The following is a 22,160-nucleotide window of genomic DNA, read 5'->3' as shown; positions in this document are numbered from 1 at the left end:
TTCTTAGATCAGCCTCCTTTGACTAAGATATTGGTAGGTGAGCCACTAGTTTTTATTTAGTTAGTTAAGTTAAGTTTAGTTAGTTTGGTTAAGGTTTTGCTCCAGGCAAGCAACCTTAGGGTCATGATTTCTAAACTGTTATTCAGAGCGCTGCACATAAATCCTCCCATGCCTGCTGCTTTTGCATGTGGTTGGTAGCTTCAGAATGTTAATGTTAAAAGTATTGAATCTTGGTGATTTTTGTGTGCAGGGGTTGTTTTTCAGTAGGGAATTGCACAAACATTGTCAGAATTTTAGACTTATTTTAGCTTTTTTTGAAGACTACTTAGTTTAACTTTTGGGAGACACTGAACTGACTGGCAAGTGTAGTTTAAGGTGGCAGTTGCTATGTTGACAGCTGGAAAGGTGGTTGCAAATTGTACTTCTCTAATTAACGGGAGCAAGATACAAGGTTTTAAACAAATGTGAGGTGGAGGAAAAAGTTCTGCAGTTGTCTTACTTTTTACCACTTCAGTAAGCAGCAGGTAACTGATAGCTTAGAAAGTGTCTGTTTCTGGTGAAGTTGATGTCTGTTGATATTTACCTCTGCAGAATATGTTTTAAAAACTTGACTTTTTTGTAACTACTACAGTATTTTACTGCACTTTTTTTGTTACCCATTACTGTAGCCCATGGGTAGTTATTTTTATTTTATATTTCTTATAAGAATTAGTATTTACAATTCTACATCCGTGATACTTAATTCTTGCCTCTGATGCTTTCAGCCAATTGTTTGTACATATTAAAGGCATACTACCTGGTGAAAACTGACCAAGCATGTCTATTTAGAGGATTCTCCTGCCATTTGACTTGTGACATATGATTTGAGAGCCAGTGCTGGGACCCTGCAGTACCTCTGAAAGAGGTCCAAAATTTAATGATACTGCTTCATAACAGCAGCTTCTTGAAAGCAAGTTAAAATTCATACTGAACTAAATTGTAAGTTTTCTCACTTATTTATGTGGCTTGCATAGTAAACTGTGTTTAAAGATTAAGGTAGGAGAGCAAGAAAGTCTTAGTTCACTTTGACCTTAACATGTTTCTTTCAGGTATTGCATCTGAATTTGGAGTGCGAGGCTATCCAACGATTAAGCTGTAAGTTAATGCTTCCCATTGGGTTTCTAACAGTTACCTATCCTACCACTTAGTGTTAATCTTTAAGGATGAAAACTTTGATGGCATAGAGATGCTTTGAAAACTGGGTTTATGTTTACTTTTTTCCTGTGAGTTTCCTAAACCTATAAGGATTCAAAGAAAGTCTGTTAGAATTAGGAAAGCTTACTTGAATATTCTTACAAAGTGAGTGTGCTACATCCTCTATCGGCAGAGTACAGTAAACTGACCAACACTTCATGGAAGCTTAACTTAATAGGTAAATTCAGATGGTTTTGCAGGTCATTTGATACTTTTCCATTATAAAAAAGCAGTAAAGAACTTTATATGTTTGTCTTTTATGACTAAGCCGTAAGCAGTATAAATACCAAATGTTTGGGGTTTGGGTTGGGTGTGGAGGGTTCTTTGTGTGGTCATAAGCAATGTTCCAAATGATCTGTGTGTTTAAGAAAGTAAATGATTGCTGTGCGCTAGAAAAAAAAATAATCACAAAAGAATGTTAATTCTTATTACTCCATAATTGAATTGTATTGTATTATTGAGTTTTATATTTTGCTGACCACTTCTTTTACTTGATTATTTGAAAAATTACCTGGCTTACTGCTTGCTAAAAAGTGACTAATAAACACATGAGGATTAATTCTACATGTGCAGATGTAGTTTAATTGATTTCAATTCCGTTCTTCTTTTGTCTTTCTTATTTATCTAGCTTAAAAGGTGACTTGGCATACAACTATAGAGGACCTAGAACCAAAGATGATATAATTGAATTTGCTAATAGAGTGGCAGGGTAAGTATACTCTTCTGTGAGACTGGTTTTGGTGACTTAAAACTTCTGTAGGATTTTTGGGATGGGCCAAAAATTGAATTATTTAAAAAAGAACAAGACATTGACATGAAGTTAAAACCTATGATACATGCGGTTGTATGTGAGACTGGTGGGGAGTGGCATGGAGAAGATAAGTAGGGACTGGATAGTCACAATGCCTTCTTTACAGTGCAAGAACCAAGGTCTTTTCAAAGTATCAGAACGTATAAACAATGAAACTCATGGAAACTGGAATCAAGAATACTGACCTAAATACTGGTTGATAGACATCAGTACTAGGGCAGAATCTGTGTAATACTCAAAAGTTATCTTAGAAATCGGTTTAATATGTGCTTAGACATCTGAAAAGTAGCAGCATTTGGCAACATAAGGAAATTACTGTTACAGAATTATTCATAACAATTTCTGCTGGCTTTTTCTCCCTTCCCTACAGTGGCCTGTGGCCTCAAAATGTTATAGACTGTAATCTTTGGGGAGAAAAAAGAATCACATTTCTTTCCTTCGTTCTTAAATATCATTAAGAAGCATTCATATAGGTATATAATATTAATTACTGTTCAGACTTCTGTAGTTTAGAAATATCAGTGATCTCAATTTGCCAGAATTTTGTAAGTTTATTTATTTCTAAGACCACATTTTCTAACTGCTGTGCTTACATTCAGAATTTTATCTCTCAAATGATTGAGACCTTATTGTAGCTGGGAAGACCATGTTGTGGCCTTTCATTATATAAAAAGAGCTTATAAGAAAGGTAGAGAGAGACTTTTTATCAGAGCTTGTACTGACAAGATAAGGAGTAATGGTTTTAAACTGAAAGAGGATATATATAGATTAGCTGTTAGGAAGACATTCTTTACTGTGAGGGTGGTGAGGCACTGGAACAGGTTGCTCGGAGAAGCTGCGGATGCCCCATTCCTGGAAGTGTTCAAGGCCCGGTTGGATGGGACTTTCAGTAACTTGGTCTAGTGGATGGTGGATGCCCATGACAGGGGTAGGGGTGGTTGGTTGGGCTAGATGATCTTCAAGGTCCCTTCCCACCCAAACCATTCTATGATTCTGTAGCCAGTAAATGGCATGTGTATTTACATCACAGCAGCAGCATTTTGTACTAAGATGTTAATTTCAAATTTAAGGGTGCTATTTGAGGAATATAACAAGTTTATGTGGGGGGGATTTTTAGGTTTTTTGCTTTTAGTTGAAACAAATAATAATTTGAAAAATTAAATGAATTTGCATTGGGGAACTTGTTAAAAGAAAACCACAAAAAAACAGTATGGCATTTTCTTGGAGATTTTTATTTGTTTGTGTTTTGCAGCTTGCAGCAACTGAGATTTTTCTTTCTCCTTTTTTTTTTTTCTTCCTGCCAGACCTCTTATCAGGCCACTTCCTAGCCAGCATATGTTCGAGCATGTACAAAAGAGACATCGTGTACTCTTTGTGTATGTTGGTGGTGAATCTCCTTTAAAGGTGTGAAGCTTGGTTGAATAAAGTTGCTTCTTCGGGCTATTCACAGATGTAGTTTAAAATATTTTCTAAGAGAATTAAGTGCTTCCTTGTAATAAAATCTCTTTTTTACGTTTACTGAACTGTATTTACAATCTTGCATCATAACCATATTTTTTAATTACTGTTTGAAGATAAGGTATGACACAAGACTTTTGTTTGAAGCATACTAAAAGTTCAGAAATTAAAAAAACATTGTTTGTATTTTTGCAGGAAAAATACATTGAAGTTGCTTCAGAACTAATAGTTTATACGTACTTTTTTTCTGCCTCAGAAGATGTGCTGCCTGAGGTAAGCTGTTTCAGTTTCTACTATTTTCACAGAAATGGTATAGTTCTCATATATGTAACTTTGCTGTTTTGATGGCACAGAGATGGCTTCTTACAATGTATTTGTCTTTGATAAATTTCAGACTAATTACTGGTTGAGTCTATTTGGGGAAAGAATATAAAACAGGTTTCAGTCTGTTGTTGCTTTGTGTTGGCCAAATTACTTGTTCAGTCATATTAATAAAATTAAACAAGTTAAGCAGAACTCAACGTGGACTGTACAACCTGCTCAGGAAGGTAGGTACTTTGGATTTTAGCTAATGCAAAGCTCTTGTTGCTCCTGACAGCCATTTCACCAACCACGTTTATAACTAGTCTGGGGGTCTGTGGTATGGAGTACCACTGATACCCTAATAATCAGAGAAGTAAGTGAAAAGATAATTCACCTTGTGCAATACAGCTAATCAAAACATTAGTCTACCCAGGGATCAACCAGTCCAGTCTACTGGCTGCAGAATTCTCATATGTTTTTTTGGAGGATTCTGTAGCAAGGAAGTTATTCATAATTAGTCACAAGGGTGGCAAAAATTGCTGCCACTGTTGTTAGTCTAACCGTTGTTGCTTACACGTTGGAGCAAAATCAAGAGGCTTTTTTATTTATTGTTATCTCATGAAGCCTACTCCATGCCTGATTATGCATGACTTTGAAATTAGTTTAGGATTAACAGGGTGAGAACTAGCATAATTTAGTTTTTTAGGCACCTGCGTTTTCCAAGATTGTAAGTAGAACTGACCTCATTATAAATAGTGTATTGTTAGATTTCTGGAAGCCTTGTATCAAAGGCTACCTCAATCTTAATATTGCTCTTTGCACTTCAGCCCCAGATGAGCAAGAAAAGTACTGGTCACTCGTGCAGTGGAAAGAGTGTAAAAAGCTGGAACTCTTTGAGATTGTGTGATCAGTGATGTAAGCCATGAGCTGTTTTTCCTACTAAATGTAATTTCCCACAAATGTCATTTAAACTTGAAGTAGTAACGGTATGCAATATTCTACAGAGAGAAGCAAAAATGTTACGGTCACTGGTTGTAAGTTGCAGTGAGATTTTGCATGACAGTATTCACTGTTAGGCTTAGTTTTGTCACCTTAGGTAATGTTTTTCCAAGCTTCAGACATTTTTTGCAAGCTGTAAGTTGCAAATAGATTGAATTGCCCTTTAAAGATGCTAAACTGTTCTGGGCAAACAAGAGAATAAAGCATCATCTAGAATTGCCACCTTTTTGCTCATTCATATAAGCTGTTACATTATAAACCTACTGCTTTTATGTTTTATTTCCAAGAAAAGATAATGCAGAATAATTGCAGAAGGCACGCAATTTGGAAAAGCACTCACGATACTTTTGTTGTTTCCCAAACATCAGTAAATTAGACAATTCAGCCAACATCACCATCAAAACTAAGCTCATGAGACAGTCCTTTATTAACCACAAGTGCTGTGAGAATTTTAACTTAGAATGGTAGCAAGCAGTGAGAAGTAGATGCAGTATTGCTTCTGTGGCAGTTTACTGAAGACATGAACTGAGTAAGATTCTTTTAGGTTCCAAGGGAAAGATTTCTACAGCCTGTAATTTTTTTTTTTAGTAAGTTGCTGACCATCCTAAATATAATGTAATGGTATACAGGTGGTAATGCAGGCATTCATTGTTCTGTTTGCCTAAATTAGGGCTGAAGCTATGCCTTTATATTCCTGTCAGCCTGAACTACAGGAATTAGCCCAGATTTAGTAGAGCGTTTTACATGGTAGCAATGTTACTATTTTACTTTACAATATTGACTGTCCATTTAATAAAATTAATGGTATGGCAGGTATACTGACAACAGCACAAATTGGGAACAGCATGATTGATAAAACTCAAGTTGTGATCTATCTGAAGTTCACATCCAACCAATAAAATATTCTTCATGCTACTTCAGATACTAGTAAAAATCCTGCTTCATTTATACTTTGTGAGACCTACCTCTCGAAAATGTTTGTTGTGTTAATTTATCACCTTCTGCATATTAGAAAGCTATTTTAGTAAATGTAGACAGAAAACATTTAAATCTATGTTGAGATTTTCCCCATGGACTACACTTCCACAATTTAAGATTTTGTTTGCTTGCTTGTTTAAAAATCATCATCTTCCATGGATTAATTGAAAAACACCTCTTTTAGTACGTGACGCTGCCTGAATTGCCTGCTGTTTTGGTCTTCAAAGATGGAACTTACTTTGTTTATGATGGTAAGTAAAAGTGGACATTACCTTAAGACAAGATATTTAAAGTACCTATGGAGAAAACTGGAACAATTGTGATTTTTTTTTTTTTGGAAGGTTGTCTTGGTGTGCCGGGAAATTCCCCAATTTTATGATAAATAACAGCTTCTTCATGAAGGACAAGAGAAAAAACTAATTAGTTTTTATGAACAAAGTGCATTTGGTTTTAGCAATACTGAAGTAGGAGTGATGATATTTGCTTTGTGTTCTCAGTAAGATGTAGCTTCTATTATTATATTTTTTGCTGGCATTAATGGACATAAAAAAGTTATCCCTTCACTCACTGTCCAAATTCATCATATACAAAATAAAAACTGTTACTGAAGAGTCACACACAAGATGAATTTGCAGTTCCAAACAGTTAATCAGATTTTCTCTGAAGGCCTCTTCCTGACAGTCACATCTCTGTCTCTTAAAGTTAACTTGATTTTTTTCAAATGTGTACTCTGCTCAGAGATTATGTAAAAGAGTCCAGTTTGAGCTTTTTATGCCTTGGCAATACAGGCTGTATGCTTTGTTAATGCAGCAAGCCTTTCTTCGATAGCTGTGAAGGAAGAGGAAACTGATTCGGCCTTTGTTCTTTGTTTAAATTTGGAGGGCCTTGACTGATACCTTTGAGCATATGTGACGTTCACATTTGTGTTACTTGGATATTGGTAGTGGGAAAGGATCAGATGGCATAACCTCTCCCTATATAACTGATGGAGCATACTATGCATACATAGGACGGTTGACCGTTAGGTCTGTTTTTCCTTGCTGAAACTGTCACTCACAAGAAGTAGTTAAGGAGACATGGACTGTTGTCACTGTAGCAGTTAGTATGTAGGTTTAGGCTGCATAAACTACTTTAAGTGGCTTGTCCAAGCATGTAAACTAGTAGTGCTTCCTAACATCATTAACAGCAGTATACCAGCCATTTATATAAAAAGTGTATAGCCGTATTTGTGGATATCCATGTATAAGTGCCAGGTTATTCTCAGACTATACTGTAAAGCCCATGCATTACAGTCTGTTAGGTGCACATACACACATGCACTTACATTGCGTATCATGGTTTGGCTTATAGATACACTGCACTGCTTATTTACGAAAACATCTAATCTTGATAAAGTTGTTTTAAATATAAGTTTTTAAGTTGAAAACATCACTCAGATGATTATTCTGCTGTTTTAATTTCTGAGGATCAGTAGTACCACAGCAAAATATTCCAGATGGGCCATCAAGGATATTCTTCATGATTTCATAGAAAGGCTGTAGTTGTGTTAGTTGTGTTCTTCTTCAATCTGTTGCCTTACTAATCATCCTACAGATAAAAATTCACTCTACAGACTCCTTGATTAGCCTTTTTTTTTTTTTTTCTTTCTCTTTAAAACCAGGCCTGGAGAAGGCAAGCTTGTCAAAGAGAAACACTTCTGAATTACGTTTTCCTGTGTGACTGCTTGCTTTTCCCAAATCTTTCAAAACAAGCACAAGGCTCATAATAATACAGGCTTCTGACTTCCTTTGTAAAAATTTTACTCTTCTGTAATGTACTGGAAACAATCAAACAAGTTAGGAAGATGCAATATAAAAGACTGGATAAGGTTGTATGGGCAGCTGTTATGATTGGGCAGAAATTTGAACTCACTGTAAGAAAAACTTGGCAAAATCCATTTCAATGCTCTGGCCTTGCCTAGTGTTTTGGTTTGGGTTTTTGTCTTCCTCATAGCAGAGGGAATGGGATGCAGATCTATGGGAAGCTTTATGCTTAGAATTGCTTGCTGCAATCTTATGACAGTTTTTAACCTGAAGTTATTGCTAATTTACTCAATACAATAAGATTTAACACAAATTTATTTAATGTGCATTATATGTGTGTATGTATATGCATCATGTATGTTTATGTTTTCCTGTTTTACTTGTGATTAAGATCTAATTGTAATGGTGTTGATGGTGTGTGTTAGAATTTGATTCTTTATGGGTTATAACATCCAACATCTGAAACTAGCCCTCAGTATAACTGATTCTGAATCATACATAAAAATTTGTTCATTTACGTTCACAATGCTATTAATGCAAAATATAATTTTCCTTGTTTTCTTTCTATTTCATTAAGGTCTCTCACAAATACTGCTTTCTGTATTTTTCTATCTCTACTTTCGTTGAAACTTGACCCCCTCCATTTAAAAACAGGGATTGAAACTGTTCCTTTGTGCACTCAGTCACATTTATCTTCCAGAATAGTATTGTTTACCCTTAATTTGGGAAAAATAATCATCAAAACATCTTTTCATGCTTTGCGTTTGCCTCTATAGTACTGAAATAAATCTGATTGCCTACCTTTTTTTATTTTTTTTAATAGAGTATGAAGATGGTGATTTGTCATCCTGGATAAACAGAGAAAGATTTCAAGGTTATCTTAATGTAGATGGCTTTACGCTGTATGAACTTGGAGATACAGGTGAGATGCTCCTACCACTAAACTCTTTGGCATCCCTTGTACTTAACACTAAAGAAAAAAATAGTACTAAGAATGTGGGTTTTTTGACCTCAGAAATTAATTAAGAGTTGGTAGTGCCAATCTTTTTTTGATATTGGTGAGACCTGTTTTGTTGACCAGAGGCTTCATCCAAAGCCTATCTAGTCCTTTTCTCAATAAAAATTAGTGTATCTAATCCTGTAGTCCCACATCTAATCTTTTTGTAGTCCCAAAAAAGATTAGTGGGACTTTTGATTTAAGAGCAGCTTATGTTTTGCATAAATTATATATTCATTCTTGGAATATCTGCAGGGAATTTTATGACTGCATTTAGAAGTAACACATATCTAAACACATCCACATTTGATACATCTAATTGATTCAGATATCTTTAAATTAGATATGGTAAGGAAGTGGGGAGAAGGAGGTACCAAAGTGGACCTGTACGGGAATACTTTAGCTTTTTTCTCTAGTAAAATCTTTTGCAAGGCAGATGAAAACTTTGCAGCCAAATGACTTCTGGAATAGGCAGATGACTGGTGCCGCTCTTAAGGGATACATACTTTGAAGTAGCAGAAGAAATACTTTAAGTGCAATTTTTTTCCAGGTCAGGACACCTTATAATCTGCATTCTGTTTCAAAAGAATTTATACTCAATGCAACTTTTAAGTTCTTTCAGGTTTTAAAGGTTAGGAAATATCTAGGTTCTCTAAGTGTTTGTGAAACTAATATTGTTAAACCTACATTTTAAAAGGTTATTTACAGACATGCTGTTAGAAATTGTTTAAATATAGCATATTTCTTCCTGTTAAATTTTTGTCTAATAATTCCTCAAATTACAAAAAAAAAATAATCTATGACTTAATACAATGGAGAAACAATCATTTCTTTTAAGAGCTTTATGTATGAATACACAGTAAGTACCTGGAATTTATCTGCATCTTCTTTTCCAGTCTAAAAAGTTGTTGTCTCTTAGTATATTCACTAGGTAGTGTATTAGGGTATGAAAAGGGGTGGGGAAAGTGAGAACTGAGGTACAGAAGAAGTGGGACGGGAGGAAGCTATTGCTATTCCCTAAGAAAGCCTAGGTTTGAATGATTGCTCTTGCCCTAAAAATTCTTCAGTATTGCTTGGTTCTTAGAGGGGAGTGCTTTCTGTGGTGTGGTGATTGGTAGGCATTGAGCAATAGATTGGCTTGGTGGGGCAGGGTTTGAGTGGATCATGGCATCTAAAGAGACTTAACAAACTGTTCTTCTGCACTCTAGAGGCTTTAGTTAAGCCAGCTGACGACTTACACTTAAGATCTGCTTTCCGAACAGGATATACTTGATCTGGAGAACCTTTGGCCAGCTTTCTAAACATATTTTGATCTGGTTCATCTTAGGAGGCTTTGGGGTTTTTCTTTCTTTTGATCAGAAAAACTTCCCAAAGTGAATCCTGAAAAAGATCAGCATATTCTGGTGTTTGGTCTTTAAGCTCCTCTGTCAGAGGTCTGTGAAATAAGTTTTGGGTTTGCTTGTTGGTTTTGGGTTTTCTCTGATGTAATGACATTTACTGGCAGAGTCTAGAATTTCCATGTTTTTTTGCCATAAGAGTATTACTGCAAATTTTCAATAGTGTGAAAAACAGTCATTAATGAATCCATACAATAGTGATTCAATCACTTACAAACTGATTTTAATTGCCATTATATAATGAATGTTTCCAAACCCTCAGGTATATGCAGATGTGCAGCTTGAGTAGGGAGTTAAGTTTTATCTGTGTTTTTCCCCATTTAAGTTCTTTATCTATAGATATTCTTTTCATAGACTGTTAGTGGTGTGGCATTAAGCCACGTATTTATTTTCGGTAGCATTAAGAGTACCACAATTTGGACAGCTGGAAGAGGATATTTGGCAGCAAGGTTGGTTTATACTTAAAACTAATTCTTGTCCCTGGAGAGTATCTAACCTTCTTAAGTTGGAGTATTTTCCGTCTGAGAATGTGTTTCTTTTTAAATGCTTTCAAGTATTTTATTCCTTATTGTAGGAAAACTTGTGGCTATTGCGGTCGTTGATGATAAAAACTCTTCACTGGAACATACCAGGTACAGAATTGAGCATTGGTGACACTATGGGAGAAATGTGCTGGCATGACGCAGAGAACTGGGGAAGTTTCTTAAATGTTAAGAAACGCTATGTTAAGTGAATGGTTTTAATGGTGGATGTTCTCCAGTTTCTGACTTCAGCCTACTGAATTTACTTAATTTGTGGCTCTGTTGAAGCACATGTGAGTTCAGTGAGATGATGGGAGTTCCTGTATCAATCACTCTCTGCCCTTCGTTAATGAGATCACGGGAGCAAACAGTGATGACATAGCTCTTTAAAGCTATGGTGTCATCTTTTAAATATAGATGAAAGTAATTGAGTTCAGATTATTTTTGAGATGAACTTAGTAAGTTTAAGCAAATGGCTGTCCTTCAGCTCAGTTGCTTTAAAAATGAGTTTAGTGGTGCTTATATATTAGTTGTCTGTGGGACTTCCATTAAGGAGGGGTGTTTTCAGTTGAGTTGGTGTTTGCTGAAGAGACTGAGATGAACAAGACCTTCCTTGTCCCTTTCTGATTGCATGCATAATTAGACTAAGAAAATACTGTTCAAGTACTGTGTATGCTGTTCTCCCAGACTACTTTGGATTTTCTTCAGAGTCACAGTCCTGCATCTTCAGAAGGCAATAGATGGAGCAAAGCAGCCTGACTGTTTTATCACATTGAGACTGTGGTAGATAGTCTTTCAACCCATAGGAACCAATCAAGATGAGCAAGGTGGTTTTTGTTAATGGCACAGGGAATACTTATTACTGATGAGTTACTACTTGTTGCTTACTGGGGGAATCTTAAGTTTATTGTTTGTATTTTGACAAGGTGTATCCTGGATTATCAGTGTCACTTTTTCCCCCCCCCCTCTAGACTGAAATCTATTATTCAGGAAGTTGCTAGAGATTATCGGGATAACTTTCACAGGTGGGTACACATGGTACTACAATATCTTAAATGAACTTCTGCTTTAGCCTTTCTAAGACATCAGTCATTTTTTTTCTCCATGAAATGTGTTGTAGTGCCTGCTTTTGTATTCATATTTACTAAGACCATTCCCTTAACTGAGTGTGTTTTGGGATGCTGACTGTCTTGTAGATTGTCAGTTTTTGAATTATATTACTGAATGTGTGCTCTCATCTTCAGCTGTCGGAAAAATATTTAAGGAAGAACTTTTGCTGAAACCTACTATTCTGCTTTCTTTTTCATCCTGTGTTTCACTGCTGCTCTTACAGGGATTTCCAGTTTGGCCACATGGATGGAAATGATTACATTAATAGTTTACTAATGGAGTAAGTAAATTCTTATTTGAATGTTCTTTCTTCTCTTGTACTTGTTGCTAAGTATATTTAATTGAAAACAAACTTACGAAGAATTACCACCTTTCATGAGTTAAAAAAAAATTCAGCGTGTAGTATAGTATTGGTTGTTTGTTAAATTAGACTGCATAAATATTAAATGTTTGGTTTACTGGTAATGCTGATTGACAAAGTATATTTCAGGTCTATTTTGTTAAATTAATTAGTCTACTAGAACTGTGTTGTTTTGGGGGATTTTTTTTCCTTTATTAAAATTACAGGGCACTAGACAAAAGTTATGTCAGTTTGTAACAGGAAATATAAATAATGGTTATGCCTTATCTGTGGTTTTAATTTCTGAAGTGGCACATTTCATTCCTGATACATTTTTAAGACATGCATAGAAATACGCTTCTTCAGAGAAGAACCACAAAATGTAATTAATCATGGAAGATGTCTGCACTTGATACGTACATGGTACATTTTGAAATATATAAGTAGTTTAACAAGACTCCTGACATTTGCCCTTGTCTAAAAATGCATGATTAGTTAAGTTGCTTGGCCTTTACAGTTGACTACTTGTTCTCCTCTGGCCTTTTGAGTGAAAGAAGGGAAAAAGCTATGGTCAATATGCCAGCTCATACCTTTCTTGGGCATCAAAGCATGTGTTTGTGCCCCTAAAGGTTCTAGGAGCTTCACAGGGACTCAGGAGGCACTAGGTCTGTATTTCTGTGGAATGTCTGTGATTAACACCTGAATACAGTTAATTTAAAAACAGCTGTGTCTCAATTGAAATTAAGTGATGTGACTAATCTGGTGCTTTATAGTTGCCAAAACTGAGACCTTCCTCAAATAATTGCTTCTCCTGTGCAGGCTTTTATGTCTGAGTACTGAGCTGTTTCAGCCTGTTTATCTGGCAGAAAAGTGCTTTTTTTGGCTAGGGGAGTGGAGGAGATACTTTGCAGATCCAACAAAACCCTGAAATGTCTTCCTGTGTATTTTGCCAAGTACCAGAACCAGTGCAAAGAAGCGGGGGAGGGATGTAAGGTCCCTGGGGGAAGAAAATGAAGGGGAGGACAGAACTGCCATTTGCAGCAGTAGTGATTTAGTGCAAGATCTGTTCAGCTGGATTGTTTAACTTAATCAGCAAAATGCCTTATTTTATCATTTGTAGTACATGTGAAATTGCTGTTAAAGTACTCATAGGCTTTTAATTATTTTGTAACTACAGTATATACATTTCCAGCGTAAGTGGAAAGCATCAAAAGAATGCAGAAAAATGTTCAGTGTTTTAAGTAGCTGCTCTTCATTTGGCTGCTTGAGTAATTAGAGTAAAACCGTATTGCAAGTGGTCCAGTTTTCCACTAGATGGCAGCAAGTGGAAATAGAGTAAGCCTCCTGAATAGCAAGAAAGCTGTTGCAGAATATTGTTCTACTATGCTAGATGGACACAGGAACAAATTCTGTTTCTTCACAAAGGACAAAATATTGTATGATTCGTGGGGGTAGATGTAGTAGTCCCTGATAGAAGTACACTTATGAACTTGGCTGTAACTCCATTAGCAGACATCATAATTTCTTTCTTCACCAGTGAATCTCTGTATAGCGTGTAAAATTTGTGTGGAGTTTATCTTTCAGCTGTGCTGCAACCAACTCCAAGAACCTCAGTTACCAGACTGTTAAATGCAGTAGAAGCACTTTTTCTTTTTCTTTTTCTTTTTCTTTTTCTTTTTCTTTTTTTTTTTTTTTTTTTTTTTTTGCGGGGGGGGTGGGGGGGATGACACAGGGTGGGAACAGATATCCTCTACATCAGAGTAATAGAATTTATTCTGTTCTGGCTGGGATGGGATGAGGTGTTTTGACAGAGGTTGATAACTTTTTACCAGGCACTTGCAAAAACGCCTGACTTGGTTTGATTTCCTGCTATTTACATTTCTTGTTTGTTCCTAATAAATAGAGAATAAAAATGTCAAGGTAAAAATTGTATTTAGAGAATCTTATGTTGCAGGTTGTTACAGTAGACAGTTTTGTTGTTTAGCTGTGGGGTTTTTTTAAGTTCCTTTGAAAGCGTGATGTTATTTTATTATCTCTGTAGTTGGTCTTACATTTTCTGAGGTGCCACCATGCTTTCTACTTGACTACTGAGAATGTGGTTTGCACCTTAAGTCTCAAAGTAATTAGCTTTCTGAGAGTTTGGAAAATTTTCATGTGTCAGTATTAAACTTGTTCACCTGTAGGTTTGGAGTTGAATTTAAATTAAAAAAAAAAAAAAAAAAGCCTAAATTGTGTTAAGAAAATTTGGAATAATTTCTATGACTTCAAAGAATAATGAGAATCTTGAGTAAATACTAAACAGTATTTTCATGAAATAATTGATTACGGATTGATAGCCACAGTTAAGGTTGAGATCATCATCAATATTACATGGATTACAATTGTACATGAGTTGAGGCACTATTAAACAAGAGTAAAAATGTGGAAAACCAAGGTTTGTATTGCTTCTGCTCTGGAGGAAGGCCACCTAGTATTTAAATTCATTATTGACAGAACTGTAGAAAATTGGCAAAGAGTACAAGAGATTTTTCACCTTACCTAATGTATTTTTTTAAATCTATCTTGTTGGACAATGCACTTGTGCAGTATTAAATTTTGCTAAACCTAATCTAATTTTGACTTTTGTGTTAGTTTGAATAGTAATTGAATACTGGTTTATCTCCAGAGATAATTTCTAATCTTTCTTTTTTTCTTTCTTTCTGATTCTGTGATATGAAACAGTGCTTGTGTAGGTTAATGTCAACTGTTGTGTAATAATTGTTTAAAAGCTCTGTAGCTCATCTGCCATATCTAAAAGAGACATAGAAAACCTTTGGTTGGTATGGCCTGTTCTTTTGACTTGACACAGGTAGAAATTGATTGATAGGCCTCATCAGCTGGACCATGGCTGTATGGGATTGAATTTTTGGATTATGTTTTTGCTGTTGTGCACTAAAACACTTAATGTATTCTGCTAATAGTATGTCATATACAAGGCTACTATCTGTAATCTTGTACTAGCTGGTAAGTCATAAGGTATCTGATTTGCAGTCAGTGTGGGTATGTAAAATGCAGTAAGCTTCAATAGCACCACTGGCACAGTTTTGAAGGAAAAAATATCAGTGAGAAACATACTTCTACCATTCAGGTGATTCTCTTCCCTCTAGAACTCACACGGTGTGAAGTTTAATGGATACCCTTTTGAATGATGTAGGAGTTATCTGAATTGCAATGTTTTACACCGTAGTTCTTTAAATGTATAAACGATCTCTTTTATGTTTTCAGTGACTTGACAATCCCTACTATTGTTGTATTGAATACGTCCAATCAGCAGTATTTTCTACCAGATAGGCACATTGAAAACACAGAAGACATGGTTCAGTTTATTAACAATATCTTGGATGGTACAGCTGAAGTAAGTCCTCATTGTGACTTGGAATATGTTGGTTGGTATTTATTTCCTTAGGTCCTGAAGTAGGGAAAAAATTGGTTACTGTTATTGTTATACCATGTGTTTTGTCTTGCTCTCCTGTCTGTCTTCCGGTCTTGGGTGCTGTCAGTGAATATGTGACTGAATCCTTGAGGTGTGCTGTTGCTTGCTGTTCTGACTGCAGAACCTCTTGTGGAAAGCAAGCTTTTTTTTGTTTATAGCATAATGTTAGCTGACTTCTCTTGATATTCCTTTTACTGCTCTCACTGGTAAATTGAGAGCTTTTATTCATCTCCTGGTTTGCTTTAAATGTATTTGTTTAAAATTTACTTTATAGTGAATACATAATTCAACTTAGCTTTTATTTTGGCAGAAAATTAATAAATCCAGTAGCTTGATGTATAATAGGTTCAAATTCAAAAACCATAGTATACTTGCTTTGCATATTACAGACAGACACAAGCTTACCCCTCTCTCTCTGCTCTAAAATTAAAAATGAGCTGGCCTTTGTTAAAACAGCAGAATTAATAAATCCATCTGGACTTGATGGCTTGGACATTTTTTTAGTGCTGGGAAAACACACTCAGATTCCTTTTTCCACTCAGTATACTGTTAAGTTGAACAAAAGGCTACGTTGTGTGAATTTGGAAAGAGATCATGGATCAGAGCTTTCATTTGCACTTAGAGGGCAAGAAGGCTTTGCCATGAAGGGGGTTAGTGCTAACAAATCATTTGACTGCTTTCTGGGAGAAGCCTATGTTGGTTTAAGCCCCAGTTTGCTGTATATTGGATGCTTACTGTGTTAGCCAAATCCTACCTTACGTTATACCAGCAGTTTTATGTCATTGGGTGGTATGCTGTAGATAGTTTGAGTCAGAAGAGGTACTTTGGATTATTTAATCTGACAAATCGATGTAGCAACGTAATATAGGTATATTTGCTGTTGCAAGGTGAGGGGTATTCTTGTAACTTATTTGGTGGGTCTTTATTCTTCATTTGTAATTTTTTTTAATGTTTTTTAATTGCGCTGAATTATGTTGTCAACATCTATTTCACTCTTTTAATACATCATCCTGGTTAAAACAACAAATGAAGTTGATTTCTCTGTTCTTTAAAGTTGAGGAGGTTTGTTTGTGATGCCTTGTTTTTTGCCATAGTGTCACTTAGAACTTTCTACATTCTGTTTGCAGTATTTCAGCTAGAATGATTAAAGAGCTGTCTAAGTTCACATCTCTATATGTATGTGAGAGTGCTAATACAAGACAGACAGCACAGGATGTACTTCATTTAAACTAAATGGTGTCTATAGTCATAAGATGGCATGTCTTTGGCTATATTCAGGCCCAAGAAATTGTGCAGCTGTTGAGGAATGACAGTCTTCAAAGCATGCCTGTAAAAAAGTAATAGGATGAAGACTTTCAGAAACACAGTGAAATTTCTGAGAAGCATAACATTTCCCCACACCCTCCACCCTTCCATGGGAAGTCTTGGATTATTCAGCTTGACTTTCTTGTAGTTTTCTGTAAGGTGATATAGGTAGCCTTCTGTGAGTCTATTTCATCTCTGTGGATTTTTTTGTAATTTGAGGGGGTTTGTTCAGGGTCAAGTGCGGATCAGTTGACTTCTAAAATGTAGTTTTGTTTCTCTGGCAACTTAAGACAAGTGAAAACTGGTCCTGTTAAACAGACAAATTGCCTTCAAATTCATGTAGCTATTTTGAAGACTGCTGAATTAAGTGCAATGTAGGTATAGTCTGTTACTGCTTGACTGAAGTTTTATGATGTTTTTTACTGTACCTCCATATCTTGTTGTTACTACTTAGATTTTTCTAGCTGCTTCTGTCATAGTCCATAAATAGATACCATCAGGTGCAGGGAAGTTTGGAAGATCTCTGCAACTTTATAGTTGCTACATCAGGACAGTTGGTAGTTTCTGTTGGTGTTCCTCTATGATGAGAGAGTGGAAAGCCAGCCCACTGTTGAAGCATGCACTGATTTTTTAAAACGTTCTTCGTGAGACTGTTGAAATGTTTATCCGTGCTTGAGAAGTTGGGAGTGTCTGGGCATCATGAGATGCAAGAATAATTACTTTTCATTTCCTTCTAAAGGGACTTAAGATTGCAAGGTCTGAAGAATGAACTTTTGGAATCATAACTGAAAGTGTCAGCAGTTTTGACATGGTTCCATTTGAAATTTCAGGCACAGGGTGGTGATGGACTTCTGCAACGAATCAAGAGAGTAGTCTATGATGCCAAGTCTACTGTAGTAGTAAGTTTTATTTTTCATAAGATTAGATGGTGCCCTTGTCAATAAAGATGTAAATATTTTCAGAGAGTTTAGAAATATTTTTAGGTGTTTGTTTATAATGTATATATTGTGTATCTGTTACAGATATATATACTTTATATTCAAGCCAAATTAACTTCTTGATTAAAGTTTTTAATATTTTGTGTGTTAAATATTCCACATACGTTCGTTTCTTCACTTTTCACTCCTTTTCTGTATTAGCCTGACATGTATTTTAAGAGATAGAATAGGAAAAACTCAAAACCTTCTCCTTGACCCTTCTGACATGCTTTCACTGAAATTGATAGCACTTCTATGTTCTGAGAGAAGTTACAATTTCAGTCTAATAAGGGGATTAAATACTATGCGAAGTGTAGTTTTAAAGCAGATATTTTAATCATCTTTCTTACAGGTTAATTATGCTTAACAGAATTTTGTTGGGAAGATGTACGCAAATCCATTTCTTCACTTGTCCTACACAAGCAAAAAACCTGTGCTGTGAATTTAAATTGAAACATGTTTCTGTATGAGTGGCTTCCAAATTTCGGGAAGTGTGCAGTGTTTAGCAAACACTTTTTGAAACCAAAAGTCCTTCCTCTTGTGCCATTAAACTACTCTTCAGTAGGAAGCTGTCTAATAACAGAATGTTTCTGCGGATCACTTATTACTCAAACTAATTTTTGAGAATGAGGCACAAATTAGAGATGGACTGTCTCATTTGAACACTTTTAGAACAGTTGTTTCTCAAGCTTCAAACAATTAATAGGATATACAGTTGGCATGCTAACACTAGCTGTCCCAATGCAACATTGTAATATTTGAAATTCTGAGTCTTTTTCTATAAACTTATAGTAGGAATTGTTAAAATGAGGATTCCTTCTTTCTGGGGGAGGGGTAGGGAACTTAAACGAAACAAAAAGAAAGAACATCCACCAAATCTAAACAACAACAAAACAACAAAAAAACCCAAAAAACAAACTGGCTGTCATTTTGGATGTTTTTGCATAAATAGACAGAGTAATAAGTACTAATGTGGTAATTTTTGTATATTCACTGAAAGTGTTTTTTACTTCAAATTTGTGTTTCAACAGTCTGTTTTCAAGAGTTCACCACTTCTGGGATGCTTTCTCTTTGGGTTGCCCCTGGGGGTAATCAGCATTATGTGTTACGGAATCTGCACAGCTGATACAGATGGAGGGATAGATGAAAATGAGGCAGCTAAAAAGGAAAACGGTGATCGGGAGCTCACGGATGAAGGCAGTGAGGAAGAACAAGAGGAGGAAAAGAACGGAAAATATACAGAACTTTCAGATGGAGAGCTTAAACAGAAAGACATAATGGAAAAGAAAAAAGACTAACTTGTTTAGCAAATGAATTCTCTGGAATTTCTAAATAGACTTATTTATCGAAGGTAGTCATTTATTGATGATCTTCATGAAAGAGGACCTTTTTGTCTGCATTATGGTAGTTTTGACTTGCATGTATTCAAATTTTCTCAGAAATTGACATAAAAAAATATGGATGTTCTCTTAAATGTCTTGAATAGATCAACAAAGACAATTTAAACTGAAGAATTTTGCAGGTACAATTCTACACCATTTTTTTAAGGAGTTTTGAATCTTTCATTTCCAGAACAGTGGGATAAAGATGTTGTTACTTGACCTCAGTGTATGTGATGAACTACTACTAATATAGCCCAGCTAAACACTCATTCCTATAAAAAGGCTGAAACCTAAGAAAGATTAAGACACCTGTAAAGTCTTTCAGAGTTTGATAGCTAAAGACAACTTTCAAATTTTCCAAGAAGTTACATGTTCTACCTGTTGCACATTAATTTGGGGAAAAAAAAAACCCCAAACTTTTCTGTTTTCTCAAGTTAAATGTAAATTGTTAGGAATTAGAGGACTGGTTTACCTTGTAATAATACAATTATTAGCAGTCAGGAATGTTTACTTCATATAGGATGTGGGAGTTATATGCTAAATTCTTTATTAGTGCTTTAGCAGCTAAAAATATTCCAAAAGTACATTATAAACTTTTTAGAATGTGATTGCCTGTTAAATTGTTTTGTACAAATGCTTACACAAACTTACAGTGCAAACGATCATTAAGTTTTCTGAATCCACAGTATAAGTTGATAAAGGAAGAAGTAAATATAAATACCCTCTGATAATTTTGCATAACGCTCCAATGACAAGGGTTTTTGAATGGTGTTACATGTTTAAGGTACTTTTGTTTGGGACTGTTACTTATGCTGGAGGAAGGAATTAATGGAGCGTAATATTACCTTACCATTCCTAGAGTTTGGTCAATATAATGCATTTTTGTTACCCATTTAACCATAAGTCACTTTTAATACAACCCTGTGACTGTGAGAAGGACTAATTTGTGTCCAGGGTTAAAATCTCCAGGGATAAGCTATAAAGAAGCTTTTGGCATCAATGTCAAGCAGAGTACCACAGAAACAAAACCTACGTGCTCTTCCTCTTAGTATTCATGCTGGGTTTTTTTCTTTTTTTTTTTTTTTTTTTTTCCCTTTTTTAAGGGTATATTACTGTATAATACAGATCATGATGTCCTTATTAGGCAGCTTGATCATGTAATAATTTACTATGCTATTGCACTAAATTAAGGAATTTTAAATAAAAAACATTGGTAAGCTTAAACAGAGAAGTTACGTGTCTCAGTAAACCTGATGATGATATAAATCAGAACCAGGGAAAATGTATTCTATCCTTTTACCTTGTAGGAAAGAAACTTGTTTCTTCCGTTTAAGTAGCTTGGTAACAGCAGGCTTCATGTTGCAGTTCTGAGTACAATAAGTAGTTCCCTGACCTGAAAAGCTTTTGTTATCAAACAATATAAACAATATTTGAGGAGTTCAGGCATCTTTTTCAGAAAAATTCCACATCTGATTTTGAGTCCAACCTTTATTTTTTGGGAGGACAGTCAAAAAAGTGAGTTTATAGAATACTGAATAGCAGGTGTCTGATACTTTTTTTTTCCCTTTTTGATTTCTCATTTTTCTTTCAATGAATTGTCTCTTCTAATTTTTGTCATTATAGCTAATTGCACATGTCTTGAGTTTTCTTGCTTTTTGATTATTTCTTTCAGAATCTTTGAGGTGTAGTTTTAGCATATATTTGAAGAGTGAGATGTTGCTTTAGAAAGTTTTTCATGTGGCTGATGCTTTTCTTAAAAAAAAAATAAAAATAATAAGCCTGTAAATTTTTTTGGACTTTAGCCCGACTCAGTGCTGATAGTCAAAACGTAGGACTATTAAGACAGTAATATGTTTTCTTGATTTGTCTCTTTTTTGTTAAGATTTCAAATACAGATCCATTACATATTTAATTTTAACTCAGGCTGGAAACTTAGAGCAACACAAGAACTGAAGTGGTCACTGGATCGCTGCTTTTCCTTCTATGGTGGGTAGTAAAGAAGAAAAAATAATTCTGAATTCTGCTGCGCTACTAAGAACTGTTTCAACTATGAGCTGTTATTTTTGTTTGTGTTCATAACCAGTAGTAACCAAATAACTTGCTGAGAAATCTTCTGAGATACGAACCTGAATATGATAAACGCGGTGAAAGAAACAGATCACACTGGGATCTGTTAAAACTGTAACGCTTATTGGCTAGAGTTAGGAGGAAAGCATGTGTCTCAGTGACTTCTGAAATATAATGTCAATCAGATGTGTACTGAGCTGTTGAAAATTAAACTTTAAACGTACTGCCATTTTCATCAAATCCTTCTCCCAGTTGTATCCAACAAGACAGACACATGGAGAAGAAAAGCATACAAAAAGCATAAAAGTTACAAACTGGGTGTCAGAAGTGATAGGAATCTGAGGGGCTTGCTGTGGTCATGCAATGATGCTGTCTGAGGGGGGATCTGGCATTTTATTTTTTTTCTTCCACCTCTGAAGGTTTCTTGAAGCAACTTCACTGTAATAACTTTGAATTCACAAAATAATGCTGCTTTTTTTAAGTCAAGTGTAAGCCTTTTGTTTTTCTGTAATAAAAACATTTAAAAGAGCATGTTTCCTTTGCTTAATTTACACTGTTAAGCCTAGGTATTACACATTGTTTAGGAGGCCATTTTTCCTGGGATGATTGTTGTAAATGTAGTTTAGGCCTCAAGTAATGCAGTACAGAAATGCAGCTGGTACATTTAAAAAAAAAAAAATGGATTCATCCTGTCTGATGCCTTCTTATCAATATTTTGAAAATTCTCTCTAGCTGTAGGAGTTAGTGTTTCCTTGTCTTTGAGTGGTCTAGCAGTATAAAATGAATGCATTTCTGAAAAAGAAATTTTAAAATACCAATTAATTCCATTACTAGAGTTTCAGTAGCAAAGGGAACCTGAGGCAGACTGTTGTAGTATACATCTCCTCTGAAAGAACTTGAGTAGCCTTGACACTTGGACGCGTGCAATCTCTTACTGCTTCATTTATCTGGGCTGTTTTGACAGATACTGTCCACACTGTGGTGCTCACTGCTTAAAGGAATGAATGA

The 22,160-nt window shown here is 35.4% G+C and overlaps 1 protein-coding gene across 3 annotated transcripts in view; it reads left to right on the top strand.

The window, feature by feature from the left end:
- Positions 1 to 21,681, top strand: part of TMX3 (thioredoxin related transmembrane protein 3) — a 29,597-nt gene extending 7,916 nt beyond the window's left edge. Inside the window, exons 4-15 of one of the 3 annotated variants that reach the window (XM_027789340.2) lie at positions 1,089 to 1,134; positions 1,862 to 1,942; positions 3,349 to 3,448; positions 3,698 to 3,775; positions 5,967 to 6,033; positions 8,408 to 8,506; positions 10,553 to 10,610; positions 11,471 to 11,524; positions 11,833 to 11,889; positions 15,214 to 15,343; positions 17,557 to 17,625; positions 18,735 to 21,681. In XM_027789340.2, coding sequence (XP_027645141.1) covers positions 1,089 to 1,134; positions 1,862 to 1,942; positions 3,349 to 3,448; positions 3,698 to 3,775; positions 5,967 to 6,033; positions 8,408 to 8,506; positions 10,553 to 10,610; positions 11,471 to 11,524; positions 11,833 to 11,889; positions 15,214 to 15,343; positions 17,557 to 17,625; positions 18,735 to 19,001 — 1,106 coding nt within the window. In that variant the 3' untranslated portion in view covers positions 19,002 to 21,681. Of the gene's footprint in view, positions 1 to 1,088; positions 1,135 to 1,861; positions 1,943 to 3,348; positions 3,449 to 3,697; positions 3,776 to 5,966; positions 6,042 to 8,407; positions 8,507 to 10,552; positions 10,611 to 11,470; positions 11,525 to 11,832; positions 11,890 to 15,213; positions 15,344 to 17,465; positions 17,626 to 18,734 lie in introns of those variants that run through there. The other 2 variants (XM_055799696.1, XM_055799697.1) reach the window with 2 other exon arrangements.
- The last annotated feature ends 479 nt before the right edge of the window (positions 21,682 to 22,160 follow it).

Source organism: Falco peregrinus, chromosome 3 (assembly GCF_023634155.1).
Source record: "Falco peregrinus isolate bFalPer1 chromosome 3, bFalPer1.pri, whole genome shotgun sequence".
Classification (NCBI taxonomy): Eukaryota; Metazoa; Chordata; class Aves; order Falconiformes; family Falconidae; genus Falco; species Falco peregrinus.
Note: the sequence above shows the minus strand (reverse complement) of the source record. Positions and strands in the feature narration are given on the sequence as shown.